This window comes from Balearica regulorum, chromosome 2, assembly GCF_011004875.1.
Source record: "Balearica regulorum gibbericeps isolate bBalReg1 chromosome 2, bBalReg1.pri, whole genome shotgun sequence".
Taxonomy (NCBI): domain Eukaryota; kingdom Metazoa; phylum Chordata; class Aves; order Gruiformes; family Gruidae; genus Balearica; species Balearica regulorum.
Genome location: NC_046185.1, coordinates 17,956,611 through 17,977,075, shown reverse-complemented (window position 1 = coordinate 17,977,075; position 20,465 = coordinate 17,956,611). Strand labels below are relative to the sequence as shown.

At 36.8% G+C, this 20,465-nt stretch overlaps 1 protein-coding gene across 1 annotated transcript in view; it reads right to left on the bottom strand.

Annotated features, from left to right (window-relative positions):
* CSMD3 (CUB and Sushi multiple domains 3) overlaps nt 1-20,465 on the bottom strand; it is a 727,509-nt gene that overhangs the window by 297,079 nt on the left and 409,965 nt on the right. The window contains exons 15-16 of the mRNA XM_075743489.1: nt 12,602-12,796; nt 2,992-3,130 (exon numbers count right to left, since the gene is read on the bottom strand). Coding sequence (XP_075599604.1) covers nt 2,992-3,130; nt 12,602-12,796 — 334 coding nt within the window. The remainder of the gene's footprint in view (nt 1-2,991; nt 3,131-12,601; nt 12,797-20,465) is intronic.

Genomic DNA, 20,465 nt, shown 5'->3' with positions numbered 1-20,465 from the left:
TCAATGCAGTGTCAGGTTATGAGTAGAATATCCTACTGCACAGTGTATGCTCATTAGTCAAATATGACTGGTACTCCAATCAGTAGTTTGCTCATTAACATCCCTAGCATTTAAATACTCATAATTAGGCTTCATGATAAACACTGCATTGCAATGAAGAATGGCACTTGCACGTCTCACTTCTATAATTTCAATTCAGCCTAGAAAGCTACTGATTTATAACAAAAATCCAACAGATTATCTACTGTAGCTATGCCTGTACAACTGGAGTAAACTTTTTAGATTATACATGCACAATCATAAAACAAAATATGAAAATTTTATTATGAAAGCTCTGAAAGCACAAACATTAATTGTTGTTATTATTATTAGCTTTGTCTGTAGATCTCTCTCTTTTCTCCTATGTCTCTGGCTCCATGGCACAGGAACACTTTAGCATACAGTCATGGAATGCAGTACCTCGCACATACGCAATGTCATAAGAGAGAAGTCATAGGAAGATAGGATAATGGGAGATTAAAAGGAAATAAACTACTTTCCAAGTGATTAACTGATGTAATGTTAAGATGTCACTCTGCAGAAAATGTGTATTAGAACTGTTCCCTTCCTCTTAGAAAATCCAAAGAGAAAGGATGTAAATATTCTAGACATGTAAGATAAACGTTTTACCCTGACTGAGAAACTAGAAAAAAAAAAAAAAAAAGAAAATCTCCTTCAAGTGACTGCACTTATTGTGAGAGTCTTAGTATTTGCACCAAGAAAGGCTAGAAAAAATATTTCTCCATATTTTTCAGGACAAAGGTAAAATATAAAGAACTAGGCAAAATATGAGTTTATTTTTTTTAATCAAATGGGAAAGCCATTTGGCTGTAGTTTTAAATCTCTATATTTCAAGAAACTTAACCTTCTGTCTTAAGGAAGTCCAGCTGAAGATTTGCAAGCAGAAGGAGCAGAACAAGGACAGACTAGAATGAGTCTTTAAAGAAAAGCTAATGCATGAATGTCTCAGAATGTAAATTTAAATTATGTGAAAAATAATAAAGTCTATGTAAAAAACCTAACATTAATAGTTTACAAAATGTTTTCTTTCAGTACACTATGAAAATTTATTTCATTATTCAGTTTATGTAATAACTTTTTATTTATGTCCAAACATGTAATTACATATGTAAGTGCATTTGTGCTAACATATATATAGATGTATTTTTACATGTATTCGTGCACAGAAGCACATAAGCATATACATCCCTATATGTATGCAGGGCCTCTCTGGATTCACCTTGATGCATTTGAGCAATATGCATATCAGTCCAATTTATGGCAAGCGACAAGAGTGGCAAGAATGAGCAGCAATGGAAAAAGAAGTGTCATAATGTCATAATGAGATTAGGTTATAAAGAGGATAGGAGCTCTCTCTGTGATCTGAAGAGACCACCTCTTGTTCTTATTGCTCTTACCTGCAAGACTAATAGAGGTTGTGCAATTTTATGACAAGCCGTTAACGCATTACAAACAAAAAGTGTACACAAGAGACTGTCAGATTTAATGAAACTCAGGTGCAAAGGAAAAAATCCAGCTGACATAGAATTTTTCAAATAAAAATAAAAATGCTTTTCACTTTGAAATGTCCACATCAAATATGTAGTTGAAAATGAAATGCTGAATTAAAAATAATTTGAATATATTCTTTTCAAAAACTTCAGTTAATGAAAGTTTCAAATTTTTTATTTTTCATTTCGATTTGCCAGACAATGAGGAAAACTAATAATTTTCTTTTAATTTTGAACTAATATGAGTTTGATTAATTCCTGCAAGAGGGAGTTATTCACTTCTCTTTTGGATTTTAATGAGCAAAAATTTGGTAAAGCTTCATTTTAAGCTCATGTACAGCACTAGTGATTTTGGAAGACCAGCTTTCATTTGATGTGAAGGATGGGCAATACCTCTGAAGTGTCCATATTACGTGTTCTCTGTATATAATGACAGGTGAACGCTTTTTTTTTATAGTGTAAACTATAGCACTAGAAAACAGTTTTAAACAATCTTATCACAATGAGAAATTTTGCTACAAGAAGATGGTAATTTTCACACCCTGTTAAAAACAAATTTGAATTGTATTAAAATGAAGCAATATCTTCTAAGTTGAGTGTGACCAGGAGTAGTCAAAATATGCTGCATTAATAGCAATTGAAAAGTACTTGCATGATATTTGTGCACTATAACTTTGATCATCCAAGACCCTTTTTTCCTGGATCATCATCTAACTTTATTAATATTTACAAAAAGAAGAATCTAAAACATCCTTGAAAACATGTAGAACGTAGCATTTTTTTAAAATCACATTTTCTGTTTTGCTTTCTCATAAAAGAGCTTAAATGAAATGCCCACATCTTGCTACCAAGAAAAGTTTAAGGTTCTCAGCACATTTGAGTCATGGGAATCAGGAATGGACCTAAGTAATAGGCAGTAATTTAGGAAAAGTTGAATGCTGCAGTGGGGAAACTGGAATTCCATCCATCATGAGAGCACACAACACTTTCACAAAAACAGAGCAGCTGATCTGATAATTAAATATTCACAGAGGATAAAAATATGAGTGCATTTAATTCAGTTTTCACAGCTGATTTTGATTTCACGGGTCTGAGAGAAAAAAATACTTCATGAGTATAATTTAACATAGCAACAGTTATGAGCAAATGAAACCTGCTAATCTTTAAAAGCAGACAAAATTTTTTAACTGGGCCAGACAGGCTTAAATATATGCAAGAGAGTAGGAATTTCAAAAGCTTTTCAGTGTATCAAAGTAGAAATTACACTGGAGATAAAATTTATGCTCTGAAGGCACTAAGGTGTTTTGGAAAATCCTACCTGATAATACAATTGCTGGATTGTAGACATAGTGCAAATTAATGTTATGACAGAGCTAATAATAAACTCCTACTTCTGGGTAAAAACTGGAAAATATTAAATAAGAAAAACATTAGCCAAGACCTTTCAAATGTAATTTTGATAGAGTGTCCTGGTTCAGCTTCTATCACCCACTCACAATTCAAGGAATCTTTATAATACCCTGGCCAGCCTGGAGACAGGATTACTCCACTGGGAGATGAAAAATGCCCACCACATGGAGCTAAAAATAAAACAAAGAAAAAGGTATAATAACACCGACTTATTATATGTAATTCATTAAACAAAGAAAAAGGTGTAATAACACAGACTTATTATATGTAATTCATAATTATCACTTTCAATATAGGACATCTATACCAAACAAATTAAAAAAATCCAGTTGCAGGAAGGTATCACAAGGCTTCAAAGCTGACAAATTCTATGGGACTCACAATTAGATGGAAACAACTGAATTAAAACCTTTACAAGATAAAACAAACTGTTCAATAAGTTCTGACAAAGCTTTTTATACTGTATTCTTACAGGTACAATTTATTTTCCTGTAATAAAGGACATACATACAACAAAATAGTGTTTATAATCTGTCATTATTTCTGCTTTTAATTATGAGCAGAGACTGAAAAACTTCCAACAGTTTCAGTTGAGTACCAAGCTAGAAACTAATGAATTGTTATTTTAGCTTTGACATGGATCCACTGTCAAGACCACATTTTGCTTGTCATGTTGACAGTTTAAATTCCTCATTCATGAAAAATACTTACCATCCTTACAAGATTAGTTGCTATTTTTGAAGCTTTTGGCAAATATATTAAATACTGTAATAGGTACATCAGCAACCAGAAATATTAAATATAACATTTAGTTTTTCGCTCAGAGATAGTGAGCAAATACAAGCTAAGGAAACTGTATTAAAACATAATTGAAACCAAAGTTATCGGTAATCATATTTAAAGTTTTCAATGACTTAATGACACATCAATTACAGGAATAATCTTCACAAAGATGAAGAGCATTTCTTTTATAACAATTGATTTTGGCTATAGAGAATGCTAGTCTATCCCAAAGATGATACAATCATCTCACAGGTGGGAAGAGCAAGAACCGTAAGACCAATACTGCTGAAGAACAGATCTTTTAGGTGTAAGTCTTGAAAAGCTCTGTGCAGGAGTTTAATTTCATACACCCATTACATCTGCTGGCTTTACACGTGTATGTAAAGTCAAGTGCATGTGTCATCAGACTTTTGTGAGATCATCTTTTTCTCAGTGGTGTGGATGGGTGAGGAAAAGACCATAAGAGTGCTTGGCATGTTTTTCGTTATTTTTTTTCAGTAGGAGATTGATATTACCTAAATAGAGAAAGTAATTCACAGAATTATCTTGAATTCTAGACATCTAAGAAATGCAGTAATTCCATCCCTAGGAGTATTAATGTTTTTAAAATAGGTAACAAATAATAATATTTTTCTAGCAATTTGAAATATCTAGGATATCTTACGAATTTTGTACATATTCAGTGTGGTAAAATGAACATATATTGTTCATCACAGGTGTAAACATCCACAAAAGACCATATCTATTTATCTTTCTATATGTGTATTACACATATATATGAATATACTAAACATACCTATATAGACAAATACACAAAAGTCTCTTTGATCCACAGGAGACAAGACAGAAAAGAAATTGATCTCTGGATATATTTTCCTCTAGAAGAATAAGACATATTTTCCTTGAGTTACAATGTTACATATCAAATAACTAATTTCAATTACTTATTCTTGGGACAAAATAATTTGTAAAATACTTTAAACTTTTTCACTCACTGAAATGCTTGCAAATTGGTGTCATTTAGTGAATCCAGCTACTTCAGTAAAAACTGCTGCAAGTAGGGACCTTTAGTGAGTTAGTTTTTAAAATTATTATTATTTTTATTATTTTAACTAAAATGGATTACCTATAATCTTAAGTATAAAAGAGGGAGTTAGGAGTAATGCTATAAAAAAAGCTTTTTCACAATTGCTCTGACTTGCTTGAGCAAACATTACTTGCGACTTTATGAAGAGACCTAATCAAACTTTCTTTGATGAACGCACAAGGTGATAAGGACCTGATAAAGTGTTAAACCCTATCATAAGGAAAAAGAAAGTTAAGAAAAATATAGTAGTATAAGAGTTGATTTTCACTAGACTACCATAACAGTATAAACTTGTAAAGCCTTATTTAGCATACACAATTATATTTTAGAACCTGTGAAATGTAAACTATATGTTATTTATTTTCTGCAACAAATATAGTTTCCATGATGGTCAACAAAAGAGGAAAGCATTACATAGAACAGTCTCTTAAACTAGTGACCATGGTCTCAAATGATGAGCAGCCTACAGTTTCTTTATTTTCAGAAATTGCTGACTGTTTTATGGAAAATGAAATCTGCAGAATTTATTAGCTATGGAATTCAAACTTTACATTAAAACTCATTTTTCTGTCACAAAGTCTTTTTGATCAGACCTATTTATATGTCCTCTACGTGAGGCAAAGAAAAAAACTGAGCAGTATACACTTCAGTGCCTTACACAAGCAGGCAGAAGTAAAATTCATGGCTTCCCCAAAATGTCAGCCATGTAGAAGTAGGTAGCACCTTTTGTGGACAGTGCTAAATCAGACAAAGCAGACGGTAAAACTGAACCATTTATATCACTCCCTTTCGTATTACCATATGTTGTGTGGCATGGATGTGTACTGATGCAACCTGGATGAGAACAAAGATTTATTTGTCAAAGAGTTCTCAACAACACAGTATCAAACACTGGATATCCCTTATTTGAGACAAAGTTCAAATAAAACTACCCACTTTTCCTGTGTTATATAAATAAAAATTAAACTAACCGGATAAGTGGATTCTGTAGGTTCAGCTTAGGAAGGTTATCAAGCAATAGTCTTATATCTCATTATATCTCCTCATTGAAAAGGAGGTTTTCAGGAGACCTAAACCAATTATTTATTCTTTTATAGTTATATTTCCACAAAATGTTCTGGACATACCAATTCCACACCTGGAGTACCTTCTGGAGAGCAGAACTTTTAAAACTCTTGATGTATAAAAGGTACCAACCACCAGATTCCAAGCTGCAAACTACAGTAGAAAGTATTAGGATTGGGTGCCTTGGGGAGGAATGAAGAGCTGCCAGTATTAAACTAAGGACCTTTGTCACCTTAATCTTCTCTCTTGCACATGACATGGATATATGCCAAGAGTGGGATTTGTAGAAATAACTAGAGAAGAACATGTACTTCAGTGTTTCTCTGTGTGTGTGTGTATAAAATAAACATTTTTATGCATAATAATCCAATAGGCCACAAGGTAAGTTAGTTATAGACACTAGGAAAATACAATTTCTCCAGTTAGAACTATGCTTAAATACTTTGTTGGTTCTGATGAATACTGATGTAAATACATTAGCCTATAGAACTATAAATGTATGACAGATTTTTTGTTATCATGAGTTTCTTTCTTAATTGCTAACTAAGGACTTGATCTAGCCCAAATTAGATTTGGTGAGCTTCTCAGGATCCGAACCCTCGGGGACTAAACTCATTTCCTAAAGGAAAATCTTATAGGTTTTTTTTATCTTTTTGTTGTTGTTTGGTTTGGTTTTGAATATACTTGTTTGTTTTATGATACTTTTCTAAACAAATTCACCAAATGACCCTGGATTTCACCAAGCCTCAAAGTTAATACACAGCTGACATAATCAAGCTAAAATTTTCCCCTGAATTTCATTTTGTAAAGTGAAATATGAGCTTGCTTTTTTTCTTTACTAGGCTCATTAGACAAATACACATCTTTATTTACACCCTAGGCATCTGTATGTAGACAAAGATTTTTATTTTTGCTTAAGGTTTTCTTTTATTGTTGAATAAAGCATCTTAGTAAAGCACTGAAAGTGAGTTATACAGTATGTGTATAGATTTTGTAATTATCTGAATGCAACAATTACTTGTCATTTATTCTAAATACAAGCAAAAACTTTTCGCCTGTTATGAAAACACTTCAATATTCACTTCTGAAGCAAATGAGATCTGTCAGGAGATCTTCTGAAGATGATGAGAGATTAATGGATTGAAAGCAGTCCTGCAGAGAAAGACTTGGAGATATTGGTGGATGAAAAATTGGACATGAGCTGGCAATGTGCGCTTGCAGCCCAGAAAGCCAACTGTATCCTGGACTATGCAAAAAGAAAACTGGCCAGCAGTTCAAGGAAGATGATTTTTTTTTCCCTCTGCTCTGCTCTTGTGAGAGCCTACCTGGAGGATTGCATCCTGCTCTGTGGTGCCCAGCACAAGAAGGACATGGAGCTGTTAGAGCAGGTTAGGGGCCCACAAAAATGATCAAAGGGATGGAACAATTCTCCTGTGAAGACAGGCTGAGGGAGTTGGGATTGTTTAGCCTGGAGACAAGCAAACTCCAGGGAGACCTTATTACAGCCTTTCAATATTTAAAGGAGGCTTACAAGAAAGATGGAGACAGTCTTTTTATCAAGGCCTGTAGTGATAGGACAAGGGATAACAGTTTTAATCTGAAAGACTGTAGATTTACATTGGATATAAAGATGACATTTTTTATGAGGATGTTGAGACACTAGAACAGGTGGCCTAGAGAAGTTGTGGATGCCTCGTCATTGGAGGTGTTCAAAGTCAGGTTGGATGGGGCTTTGAGGAACCTAATTTAGTGGAAGGTGTCCCTGTCCATGGCAGGATGATTGGACTAGATGATCTTTAAGGTCGCTTCCAACCCAAACCATTCAAGATCCTCCTGATCCCCCCTCAAGCCTTCTCCAAGCTAAACCGTCCCAGCTCTCTCAGCCTTTCCTTATAGGACAGATGTTCCAATCCATTAATCATTTTTGCAGCCCTCTGCTGCACTCTCTTCTGTATGTCCATACCTCTCTTGTGAGGAGTCCAGGACTGGACATAAACTCCAGGTGTGGCCTCACCAGTACTCAGGGTAGAGGGGAAAGATCCCCTGCCTCAACCTGCTGGCGATACTCTGCTTTATGTATACGAGGATACTATTAGCCTTCTTGGTGCACGGGCACATGTTTAACCTGATGTCCACCAGGACCCCCAGGGCCTTTTCTGCAAAGCTGCTTTCCAGCTGGGTGGCCCCTAGCATTTATCCGTGCATGGCCTTGTTCGTCCCCAGGTGCTTGACTTTGCGCTTCCCTTTGTTAAATCTCATAACGTTCCTATTAGCCTGTTTCTCCAGACTGTTGAGGTTTCTCTGGATGGCAGCACAACCTTCTGGCATATCAGCCAGTCCTCCTGGTTTGGTGTTGTGGCAAACTTGCTGAAGGTTCATCACCTTCATCCCATCACCAATATAACTATGCGTTATCAGAAAACACTCAAAATTTTTGATTACTAGTATCATGTAAGTATCCATTTAGACAGAGAGCAGAAGCGTCTTACTTTGCAGGAAGAGAAAGCTGCTCCATAAAGTTTCATAACACCATTGATCAGAAAGACATTAGGCATACAAGGCTACGCAATGAAAATAAATGAGCTACATTGTATATCACAAAGAAGTGGGAAAGGTGTTACTGTACTCTTGATAGGCATATGTCTCTACTAAAATAATGTGAGATATACAGCATTTCTCCCCAAAGACATGGCTATTTCTTAAATTTTTGTATTTTTTTCACCTGCACATCTGCAAAGAATTTTGGTGCTCATTTTGACAAAGCAGCACAGTACATACCATTGTCTATATTATTCTGGACCTCTCCATTACAAATATAAATTATTTTTGCTCTCTTTGACACACCTCCAAATTGAAGATCGTGAATTATCATACCTTTGTCTGATCTTCATTTTTCTCAGATTACCAAACTCCTATGTTAAAATCATGAACTATTGTAAAGAGGTATTTTATATTTTTAAGGACATAAATGCCCATCTTTCTCCTACTGTGTGGGAAAAAACAGTTTATAAAAGCCATATAAAGTTCATAATTCAGTATGTTGCAAACATTTCTTAAAATGCAGATTTTTTTTTCCCCTCACTGATGGTTTTAAAATAGTGATTCTGACCTTATACCTTAAAGTCCCTTTGTCATTCTACCTTCAGCAAACAGTACCAACAAACAGTAAGGTATTTAAACTCATATTGACCTCAGCCACCAGAATGTTAACTCTACAGCATTCATCATCCCTACATTTTACTGTATATAACCACTTATACATATTTGTAATACATATGGAGCCTATAAATTACAAAATATATCAACATGAATAGATATACCAGATGGCCTTATTCTGAGCCAGTATACTACCATAGTTGGAATACAGCATTGCTAAACTTGTACAAAGCTCCATTTTCTCACAAAATTTACATGAAACTGTTAAAGATTATCTTTGGAATACAAAAAAGTAACTATCTTACAAAAATACTCCTATGAATATTACATTAAATATAATGCCCATTATAAGATTGCCTAAACTCAGAGTAATTTCTCTTTGTATTTGGGATCTGACAATAACAGAGTGTTTTGCTGTTGTTTGAGGGGTTTTTGTTTGTTTGTTTGTTTTTAAGAAAATCTTTCTTACCCTCCCTCTGATTATGGTTCTTCCTGATGCCTGCAGTGCAAGATTCAATAGAATTTTATATTTGACTTTCACCATCACATGCTGATTTCCTAGACCCAGGAGTCCTTCCCTTCAGACTAGCTGGGTGACTGGGCTTTCTTAAAGAGCCTTGTCTTTTTAGAAAATAAAATTCTCCCGTCATCTTGCCAAAGGACCTTTTTTACATTGATTTTCAGTCCCTGTTCTTTCTTCCAGTTCTATGCGATGGTTGCCTGACAAATTCATACCCATTGTGAGTGTGTTAAAAACAAAACACTAGAAATTTAACATAACTAGAGGTTTTCGTCAACCACAATCTCTTTTTCAAACACAGGTCTATGCCAAATACCAAAAGCCAATCTCAAACTGATCTAAGAATTCTCACAAAGTCACTTCTATTTATTTCTTTGTATAGTAAGGTGCAGGGGTTTTGGCAGGAAATTTCCATATGTGAGTATGAAGAAAGCTTTGAGGATGACAAGCTAGTCGCTGAACATCTTGTAGATTCATAGTTTGAGACCCTTTTTCCAAGAGCTTATCACCCACGCTACAGAACAGCAGGATATTAAACATTACAGGAGTTATTGCAGGAAGACCAAGGTTAGAGCTGCAGCACAGGTACAAGAGATTATGGGAAAATCCTCCATATAACCCTCACACAGGAAGGATGAAAGGCACAAGGACAGGAATCCCAAATTCAAAAGCATCAGAGAACAGCAAAAGCAGGGCTGCTCCACTACAGAAGTCAGGAGCCAAGGATGATCATGCACACATAAGCAGAGATAGTGCCCTCACCAACAGAGCATCATCCAGCTCCACCTGAGCAGTGTGAACAGGACTGGATTGGTAACAGGAAAGGGTCTGGTGACTATCAGACGAATGCATTTTCTGAGGTCAAACCAGGAAGTTTGATAAGCACATTGAGATGAGCAGATAATAGGGCTGGAGACTGGCACTCTTGCACCATTGCTGGAGCAGGGAACAACAGCCACAGGCTGAGCTGAAATGGGATCCTGGGTCATGTGCAGGTCTGGGAAGAAACTCCAGCAGAAGCTGGTCAGGATTGCCCTGAAAAATGAGTATGCTGACCCTATCCATCTACACCATATTTATTATTAAATGGTTCTCTCCTATATATTGTAATAGTCGACATTTCTGCAGTGGAAGGAAAACTGCACAGCAGTCACACTCAGTGCCTCCTAGTCAGTATGTGGAGTTCATGCCTTTGCCTTGATATATAACAATGAAATTATGAGGTGTCAATAAAAATTCTGAACATCCCAACAGATCAAATTACATTATTAGCTTAAAAATATTTTCTTTTGTCTTCAAATTTTATCTTAAACTTTAAAAGTATATCTAATTCTACAGTTGATAAATACATCTAATTCATATATACCAGCATTCCAACCTCTAGGATGCCAATATATGTTCCATTTAGAATCTCAGACCACCTATGGATCAGATTATCTCGTGTATGGGGAGACATTAAAAAATACTCCCATGAATTTAAATTTTTAATGCAACATTGAAAATGCAACCTTATATTTTATTAGCAGTGTTATGCAGCTCCATGAAACTTATAATAAAGCAAGTGCATTATAGCCTATACTAAGATTGTCTAGGGAAACTGACCCACCTTATATCTATGCTATCAAACAATAATAATTTATCACAGAAAGCAAACTGGATGCAAAGTGTATTATAAGGAGTCACGTTCATATATTAAAATTAAAAAAAAAAAAGTTAGGAAGGCAGTTACATAGTGAAAATAAGAGCTAAGTTTTTGTTTAAAATAAAAAGTAACAAACTATAAATCAGAGATTATATCATTATTGATTAAATCATATATTTTTTTAAAAAATCATTACAAGCAACCAAATTCATTTATTTTCCCTTTAGGTGAAGAGATCTTAAAATATAGACGATTAACGAAGCAAAGATTATATTTTTATATCTATTAGTATAAACAAGTCCAAGGAAATAGGCATAACACTGTGTTTTAGAGGTTGTGATGTATGAAAGTATTTAACTTCTATAAATAAGAAGATCAATTGCTAAGAGAAACTTCCCCAGCCTAGGTGGCACTGTGGATAGAGAAACATAAGCACTGCAACAGATAGCTAAAACCTCTCAAATGGTTTTAAATACCAGAGCTGAAGATCTAAAAAGAGATCAACATCTTCATTCTAATCTAATATTGTATCAACAAACATCACTGAGCACTCAAATGGTTTAAAATTGTTCATCTGTCTGAAGTAGGAAGTCAATAGCTGTATTTTGAAGAAAACTTTCTACAAGAAAATGGGTGAAAGTAATTTTTTTAAAAAAACCAACCAACCAACCAAAAAAACCCAGGCTTCTTGGCTGCTTAAGAACCTTGAGTGACAAGTTGAACAAGAGATTTAAATATCGAAGTTGAAGAACAGAAACCTTCAATATGCTAAAATAAGGTTCAGTGAAAACTGAAGGATTTTCTTATTTTCTTCTTCCCTGCTATCTCTTTCTCTCAGGTATTAACGAAGCCAATCACAGTCTTGATTGGACTGGAATTCAAAAATGCAGAGATGAATATTATTGGTGTATTGCTAGCACTGAAGCTCATTGCTTTAAACAGTTTCTTAAATTCGACAAATATATGCTTTCAAAAAAAAGGCAGGAGTGATCCTTTCAAGCATAAAATGTCCTTGGGAAATTGTAGTTCCACCAGTGCCAAACGAAAGCTATCTGAAAGTATGAACAGCGTAAACTATTCCCATTCCAGTCGTAATAAGTTTCTTAGATGAGGCTTCATTGTTACAGAGGTTATATAGCGATGCTTGCATCACTGATGTTTACACCAATTTTTTCAGTGTTTTTCTTCTGTCCCTATAACAGTTATGAGAAAAAATCACTCCTGCAGACAGTGTTATAATAAAAGCTCATGCCTCACTAGACTCCTTTATTAAGGACTAGGTTTTACAGGAGCTTTGTGCTATCTGTTTGAAAAATCTGAACTTCATTTGGTGACAACTTAAAAGACGTTACATCAAGTTCTGAATCAGAAAGAAGTATTATACATACCTCCACACTTAGGAATAGGTCCACTCCACATTACTTTTCCATCCATTAGCATGCAAGTAATTGTTTCAGTTCCTTGTGTTTTAATAAATCCTTCCTCACATATAACAGATATTGAGCTCCCCAGCTGAAAGTTGTCACCAAAACGCCGAGCGTTGATTGGCACTCCCGGATCAGGGCACTCGTTATGTCCAAATGCTTTTCAAAAGGGGGGAAAAAAAAAAAAAAAAAAAAAGAGAGAGAGGGGGAAATAGTGTGATAATTCTTGCAAGTAAGATGACATTTTTAGGATTTTATTCTGCTAGTAAGAACAAACTATTTATATTAGGAAATGATAAGAAATAAAAGCTTGACCAACAGCACAAAATGTAAACTAGTACAAAAAACCTACTTAAAATATGATAAAGTTATACCACCACGAATCTTAGTTTGGACAGCTAGGTGCTGGCAGATTTCAGTGACAGCTAAGTTCTCCTTTCCAATAGCCCATCCTATCCAATGCTACAATTGGCCAGAAGCATCCGTCAGAAGGGCAGGGCAAGCATCTATGACATAATAACTTTAGTCATCTTTTGCATTTTCAATTCACCATCACCAGCATTCTAGCCATACTGACCTCAATGTGCCTGACATTGCCATAGTCAGAGACAGTGAACAGCTACAAAAGGGGTGATGCTGGTGAAAGAAAGAAAACCTGAAACTTTAACCATATCGTTATGTCTAAGATCAAAGAAATTCCTAGTATGTACAAATCCTTCCCAAATTTCAAGTAACAAAGACAGTCCATGTCTTTTACTACAGAATACACCTTACGCTAGGAGAACAAACAAGCTCATCTTCCCACCAGAAGTGAGCAAAGTCATGTTTATAGCAATATCATTAAAAGATTATATAGTAATTAATTACATGTTGATGTTATATTTATTAAGAATACTGCACATAAATATTAGATCTTAAAAATTGTTGATTTTTTGGTGAGAGCAAATATTACAAGCACAATATCCACCTTCCTCACATGTGATGACTGCAAATTATGTCTTCATAAATACATTTACATATAGAGACATCAGAAAGGACTATGTCCTAAACAGATAATTTTCACAATATTTTTCTGCAGTTTTACTAATGCGTCTGCTAGACAAAACATATCCAAGCTCTCCTATCAATTTTTTTAAAAAGTAATATTTCATTACCTTAGCAGAAAGATTTTTCAGATTTTGCATTACAGAAGTGTTAAGAATCATAATAACAGACAAGAGAAAGCATTCATTTATTGACATTTTGACTTAGGAAATGCCACGTGTATTGGGAATGAAAACAGTGCTTTCATTGAATAGTTGTCTACCGTTTGAGGATGGCTACTTTTTCATAGCGGTTACAAAAACTTTTTCAATACTTTATGCGGAGTCATCACTTTTAGTGAAGGGATTGATTGCCTGTTTTTCTTACTAGCTTGAGACAACAGAGAGATAGATTTTCATATTGTTATCTGTAAATGTAGATAAACATTGACTCCAGGTATAGCTTGCTTGTGTATGAGACCAGTTTATTAAGGCTGGAAAATCAATTAATTGCTCTATATTTCAGCTCAGGAACTGAGAGCTATGGCTGCTACCGCTGCTCCTATGGAAGTGGTTGTACTATATAGGGTGGGTATGGGAGGCAAGAGAGTGAAAGACAACCCTTCCCCACAATAGCAGTTACTCTTGGCCTAGTCTGGCTGCAGTTACTTTACTTGATAAGTAAAATTCGGTCTGCCCATACTTTTGAAAAGATTCATGGTGGAGCTGTAATATTACATACAAGCCCTAAACTGAAAAGATAAAGAACACAGGGGTATATCCTTAATATTTTACCCATCATCAATAAATCAAGAAACCATGCAAAAGTTCTTTATGCAATATTACATGTAAAGAGGGGAGCCAGTTTTCCTGGCATTTATACTCAACTATCATGATTGTACTGGTATTTTAAGTAGTTTCTAGAGCAAAGCCAGGCAGCATAATCATAACACAGGGTGATGGTGAAGTACTTTCAGTTCTGATATTAACTTAGAAGGATACTAAAACCTGCATCTTGCATCAAAAAAAAAGTGAAGGAGAGGAACCGCAGAGATCTCAAGAGATAGGAAGGCAGGAATGACGCTAACCATAACTCATCTAGTCTGAAGTCTGCTTTGAAAGGTCCTTGGAAATAGGGCTAGAAGGGAGCGGTCCACTGGCGCGATTAATTGTTTTGGTAGGTTGCCCTATGAAGAGTTTTAGCTGATAAGTCTAGCAATGGCTTTGGAGTAAATGTAACCCTTTCAGAGGAAAACATCAGAGAAGAAACAAAAGTTAAGAGAATATAAATAATAAAGAGATACTTCATTAAAAATTGTGAAAGATTGTTTAATATTATGCAAACAACTAGTAGGTTATTCAATACCATCACATGTAAACTCATACTTCCATGTAGTACACAAGAGTTTTAACAATTCTATCTTGGGAAGTACTGAAAAAGTCTAGCAGGAGGGAGTGCCAGCAAAAATGTGCCATGATGGACATACTCTATCACAACAATAAAACAGACCAAAGCAGTCTTTGGATATTAAAAAGGCATCTGGGATTGTTAATGTCTTGGCCTACTGAGCTGAAATCACTCGAGTAATTAGGCTGATGTCAGAGGTCCACAGTCTGACCTTCGGCATGTTGCTATGTAGTTCATAGGGCTGTAACTTTTGCTAGATAAAGCACAATTAAACAGTTGTAATGAAAACAGCAACAACAACAAAAAAATCTGCATAACTGGCAGAAACAGCAGATCTATACTTATACAAAAATATTTGCCCAGCACCTCCTACACCCCAATCAATAAGCAACAGCTCAAAACAGTCCACCAACTAGCAAAAAATATAACAATCTGGAAGATGCTCTCCACCTCAAAACACTCGTCTGTCTCAGCCTGAAGGGAGGTGTGTGCATTTTGTCTGTCCTGACCTAAATTAGGAAATTCAGACTGAAGCAGAGAGACACTATAACTTCATTGCTTGCAATCTATGTGACTCTATTCAGATCCTGTGTCTAGTTCTGATCTCCGTAAGTGAACAAAGAGGTAGATAAAGGGGGAAGCTGTTCTGGTTTAACCCTGTAGGCAGCTGAACATCACACAGCCATTTGCTCACTCCCTCAGCCCAGTGGGATGGGGGAGAGAATCAGGGGGAAGAAAAGGTAAAACTGAGGGGTTGAGATGAAGACAGTTTAATAGGACAGAAAAGAGAGGGAAAATAGTAATAGTAATAATAATAGTAATAATAATAATAATAAAATATACGAAACAAGTGATGCACAATGCAATTGCTGACCACCCACTGACTGATGCCCAGCCAGTTCCCGAGCAGCAGCTGCTGCCTCCCCCGGCCAATTTTCCCTGCTGGTTTGGTTTTTTTGTTCAGCGTGACGTCATATGGTATGGAATATCCCTTTGACCAGTTTGGGTCAACTGTCCTGGCTGTGCCCTCTCCCAGTTCCTTGTGCACCCCTAGCCTCCTCACTGGCAGTGTGAGAAGCTGAAAAGTCATTGGCTTAGCGTAAGTACTGCTCAATAACTACGAAAACATCAGTGTGTTATCAACATTATTCTCATCCTAAATCCAAACCACAGCATTATATCAGCTACAAGGAAGAAAATTAACTCTACCCCAGCCAAAACCAGGACAGAAGCATTCATAAACAAGTCACAAATATGATAAAAGACTTAGGCTTTCCCTTAAATTGAGGAGTTCAATGCATATAGCTTATTAGAGGGAAGATTAAGGGATGAATGAGTTTATAAATACCTTCAGAATGACCAGAAATGTCATTAAGGGCTCTTGGGTTTGAGATATAAACTCGAAGCAAGGAGCCAGGTGTAAGTATGCATTTCCATAGCAACTTAAACCAATGCAGTTTCAGGTTGCTGTGTTCCTGTGTTCTGCTGTACACAGTAAAGCACTCTCCTGCCTCATTCCCCTTCTTGCATCAACAGTAAGTAGTGCATAGTCAGATAGAAGTAAACCAATACAAAGATCAGATCAAGGTGAAAATCACAGCCTTTTGAGTTGCTATTCCTTTGGTTATTGGAATATTCTCTGCATATCCATTTTCAAGTCACAAATTTCTGTGGCCTTGTCCCAAGCTTCAAGTCATTAGAAATCTTTGTCACACTTAACGAAGTAACTCAAAGAGGAGTCATTTGAAAACTAATTTTTGTTTACTTCCAACAGAAGCTGAATTTATTTAGTTTTACTGGAATGACAATAATTATGTGAGACCACATATGTTGCTGCAATAAAAATAAATATGGGAAAAAATAGTTTCTGAGAAATACTATTTAAAAATCAGATTATGTACTAATAATACAGTTTTATTCTTCTCCATCTTATACCTCAAAAACATTAATGAAGTTATTTACGTTAGTAGCCTACATTCTTTTTAGAAAAGATTGATCATGTTCTACCTTTTCTGTGATATACTGTTTCTACTCTTGAAGGGGGAAAAAAGAGACTGATAGTTTTGAAATATATAAGCTGGAGTGTTAGCAGAAAATGGATATTTTTAATTAACTTTGGGTTTATGAATGCCAAGACAGAGTGAAAATGGTATTAATTCCTTTTTTATCCTCTCTCTTGGCATTAAACTGTTTATTATGGAAAGATTACATCTGTAATTCATCAGATTGCACGCTCCGGCGTGGGGTCCTCCACGGGCTGCAGGTGGAATCGCTACACCCCCTCATCCTCCCTCCATGGGCTGCAGGGGGACAGCCTGCTTCACCATGGTCTTCACCACGGGCTGCAGGGGAATCTTGCTCCGGCGCCTGGAGCACCTCCTCCCCCTCCTTCTTCACTGACCTTGGTGTCTGCAGATGTTCTTACATCTTCTCACTCCTCTCTCTGGCTGCAAAAAGCGCTCTCTAACTGTTTTTGTCTTTCTTAAATATGTTATCACAGAGGCGCTGATTGGCTTGGCCTTGGCCAGCGGCGGGTCCGTCTTGGAGCCGGCTGGCATTGGCTCTGTCAGACACAGGGGAAGCTTCTAGCAGCTTCTCACAGAAGCCACCCCTGTAGCCCCCCCGCTACCAAAACCTTGCCACGCAAAACCAACACATTCCACCCCTCGCCTCTGTGAATCACATATTTAAGAATTATCATTAAAATATACATTCAACACAAAACTTCACAAACACTAATCACATCAACAAAGGAAAAGAAAAAAGAATTCCACACACCAACATCAAAACAACACTATCACAACACCAAACAGGAGTGGACAATCTACACACAAAATCTACCTCTAGTCCCTTCACCACTATATCACTCTCAAGTTACGTTCAGTCAATGTTTTGCCCGTTACCTCTTCCCATTACTATCCTTATCTCGATTTTCTCGAGCCCCACGTTGGGCGCCAAAAAAGACTGTGGTGGGTTGACCCTGGCTGAGGGCCAGGTGCCCACCAGAGCCGCTCTATCACTCCCCTCTTTCATTAGACAGGGGAGAAAAGGTACAATGAAAAAAAAAACTTACGGGTCGAGATAAGGACAGGGAGAGATCATTCTCTAATTATCATCATGAGCAAAACAGACCGAACTTAGAGAGGGAATTCATCTTATTTATTACTAAGCAAAACAGAGTAGAGGAATGAGAAATAAAACCAAATCTTAAAAACACCTCCCCCCACCCCTCCCATCTTCCCGGGCTCAACTTCACTCCCGGCTTCAACCTCCGCCCCCCCCAGCGGCACAGGGGGACGGGGAGTGGGGGTTACGGTCAGTTCATCACGCGGTGTTTCTGCCGCTTCTTCATCCTCAGGGGGAGGACTCATTGTTCCCCCGCTCCAGCGTGGGGTCCCTCTCACGGGAGACAGTCCTTCACGGCCTTCTCCAACGTGAGTCTCCTCCACGGGGTGCAGACCTTCAGGAACAGACTGCTCCAGCGTGGGTCCCCCACGGGGTCACAAGTCCTGTCAGCAAACCTGCTCTGGCGTGGGCTCCTCTCTCCACGGATCCACAGGTCCTGCCAGGAGCTTGCTCCAGCGCGGGCTTCCCACGGGTCACAGCCTCCTTCAGGTGTCTCCACCTGCTCCGGCGTGGGGTCCTCCACGGGCTGCAGGTGGAATCGCTACACCCCCTCATCCTCCCTCCATGGGCTGCAGGGGGACAGCCTGCTTCACCATGGTCTTCACCACGGGCTGCAGGGGAATCTTGCTCCGGCGCCTGGAGCACCTCCTCCCCCTCCTTCTTCACTGACCTTGGTGTCTGCAGATGTTCTTACATCTTCTCACTCCTCTCTCTGGCTGCAAAAAGCGCTCTCTAACTGTTTTTGTCTTTCTTAAATATGTTATCACAGAGGCGCTGATTGGCTTGGCCTTGGCCAGCGGCGGGTCCGTCTTGGAGCCGGCTGGCATTGGCTCTGTCAGACACAGGGGAAGCTTCTAGCAGCTTCTCACAGAAGCCACCCCTGTAGCCCCCCCGCTACCAAAACCTTGCCACGCAAAACCAACACACAAACACATGCACACCTCCATTATAGCTTAAACACACCCACAAAAAGAAATAAAAATATGTGTTAAACTACTCAACTACAGAAAACACTTCTTTAAAATAATTTTTTTCAGAGTGAGTGAGTTTCATTATAAAACTGGCAAAAGTTAATATTGCATTGTTCCTTCTTTATAAAAACTAAACTTGCATCATTTGGTACTGTCAGTGCATACTTTGACTGTTAATTGAGAGATACCATAGACTACCACATGCCCAAGGAAGTCTGCAAATTTTTTAAAGGACTAGAATTTATTCTGATAAGTATATTTATGTGGCATTGAAATATTAAACCGATCTTGACAGTGTTTGATGAGCTGTTGTATTTCAAAATAAAAACTAAATATAAGAATTATTCCATGCTAATCATGTCCATCTCTCATTTTTACCGTAAATCCTACTTTAACTGACCTATATTTAGCTCTAGTTCTCCAAAATGAGATCATTTGATAATATACATTTATGCACAAGCCTAATTTTTATACAAGAAGACTGCTTATGACTCCCCAAGAATTTATTTTTTTTTCTCATCACTAGATTTAGGCTTGACATCATTGAGCACACCACACTGAAACCATAAAGAAGTTAGCAGAAATATTATAAATGTTAAAAGGACATGAAACGGAAGAAAACATAGAGCAAATGTTACAACTTCTGTTCAGAAAAATGGACTGAATATCTCATTTTCATTATAACTGTTTTTATATTTCAATAATACTGAATGACCCCAGACTTTCCAATATTTAGTTATGGTACTAAGATACCTAGCTACAGCTCAAAGTTTAGTTTGCAATTATGACTGGTACCTATACACACCAATAAGAAGACACTACATTTTCTTTACGCGTACATCCTACATTTGTGAGAAATGACCTGGGGATGAAGCAGCTAAGATAGAGGGCCAGCAGCTGAAATATTAGACAATATCAGAAAAAGAATGTTTACACAGTAATCTGGTGTCAGCTTATCTCTTTCCTATTCAGACAGCAATGTTCAAGGTAAGTCTTAAGAAATACTTCTCTGAAAGACTGACAACCTAAACAAAAACAAAAAAAAAAAAAAAAAAAAAGAAAAAAAAGAGAGAAAGAAAGAAAGATGGAGAGGTGAACTATGATGCAAGAAAGAGACCTGCAGGAGAATTTCATCTTTGCAATACTGTGAAAATAATATTAATTCTTAAAATTCCTTGGAGAAAAATATGGAGGCTGGGTCTCTCAATTACCAAGATCACATAATCTCATTTCCTCTTTGGTTTAATGGATCCTTTTTGGGTTTTTTTTCAATATTTTTCATATTTTTTTTTTTTTCATAT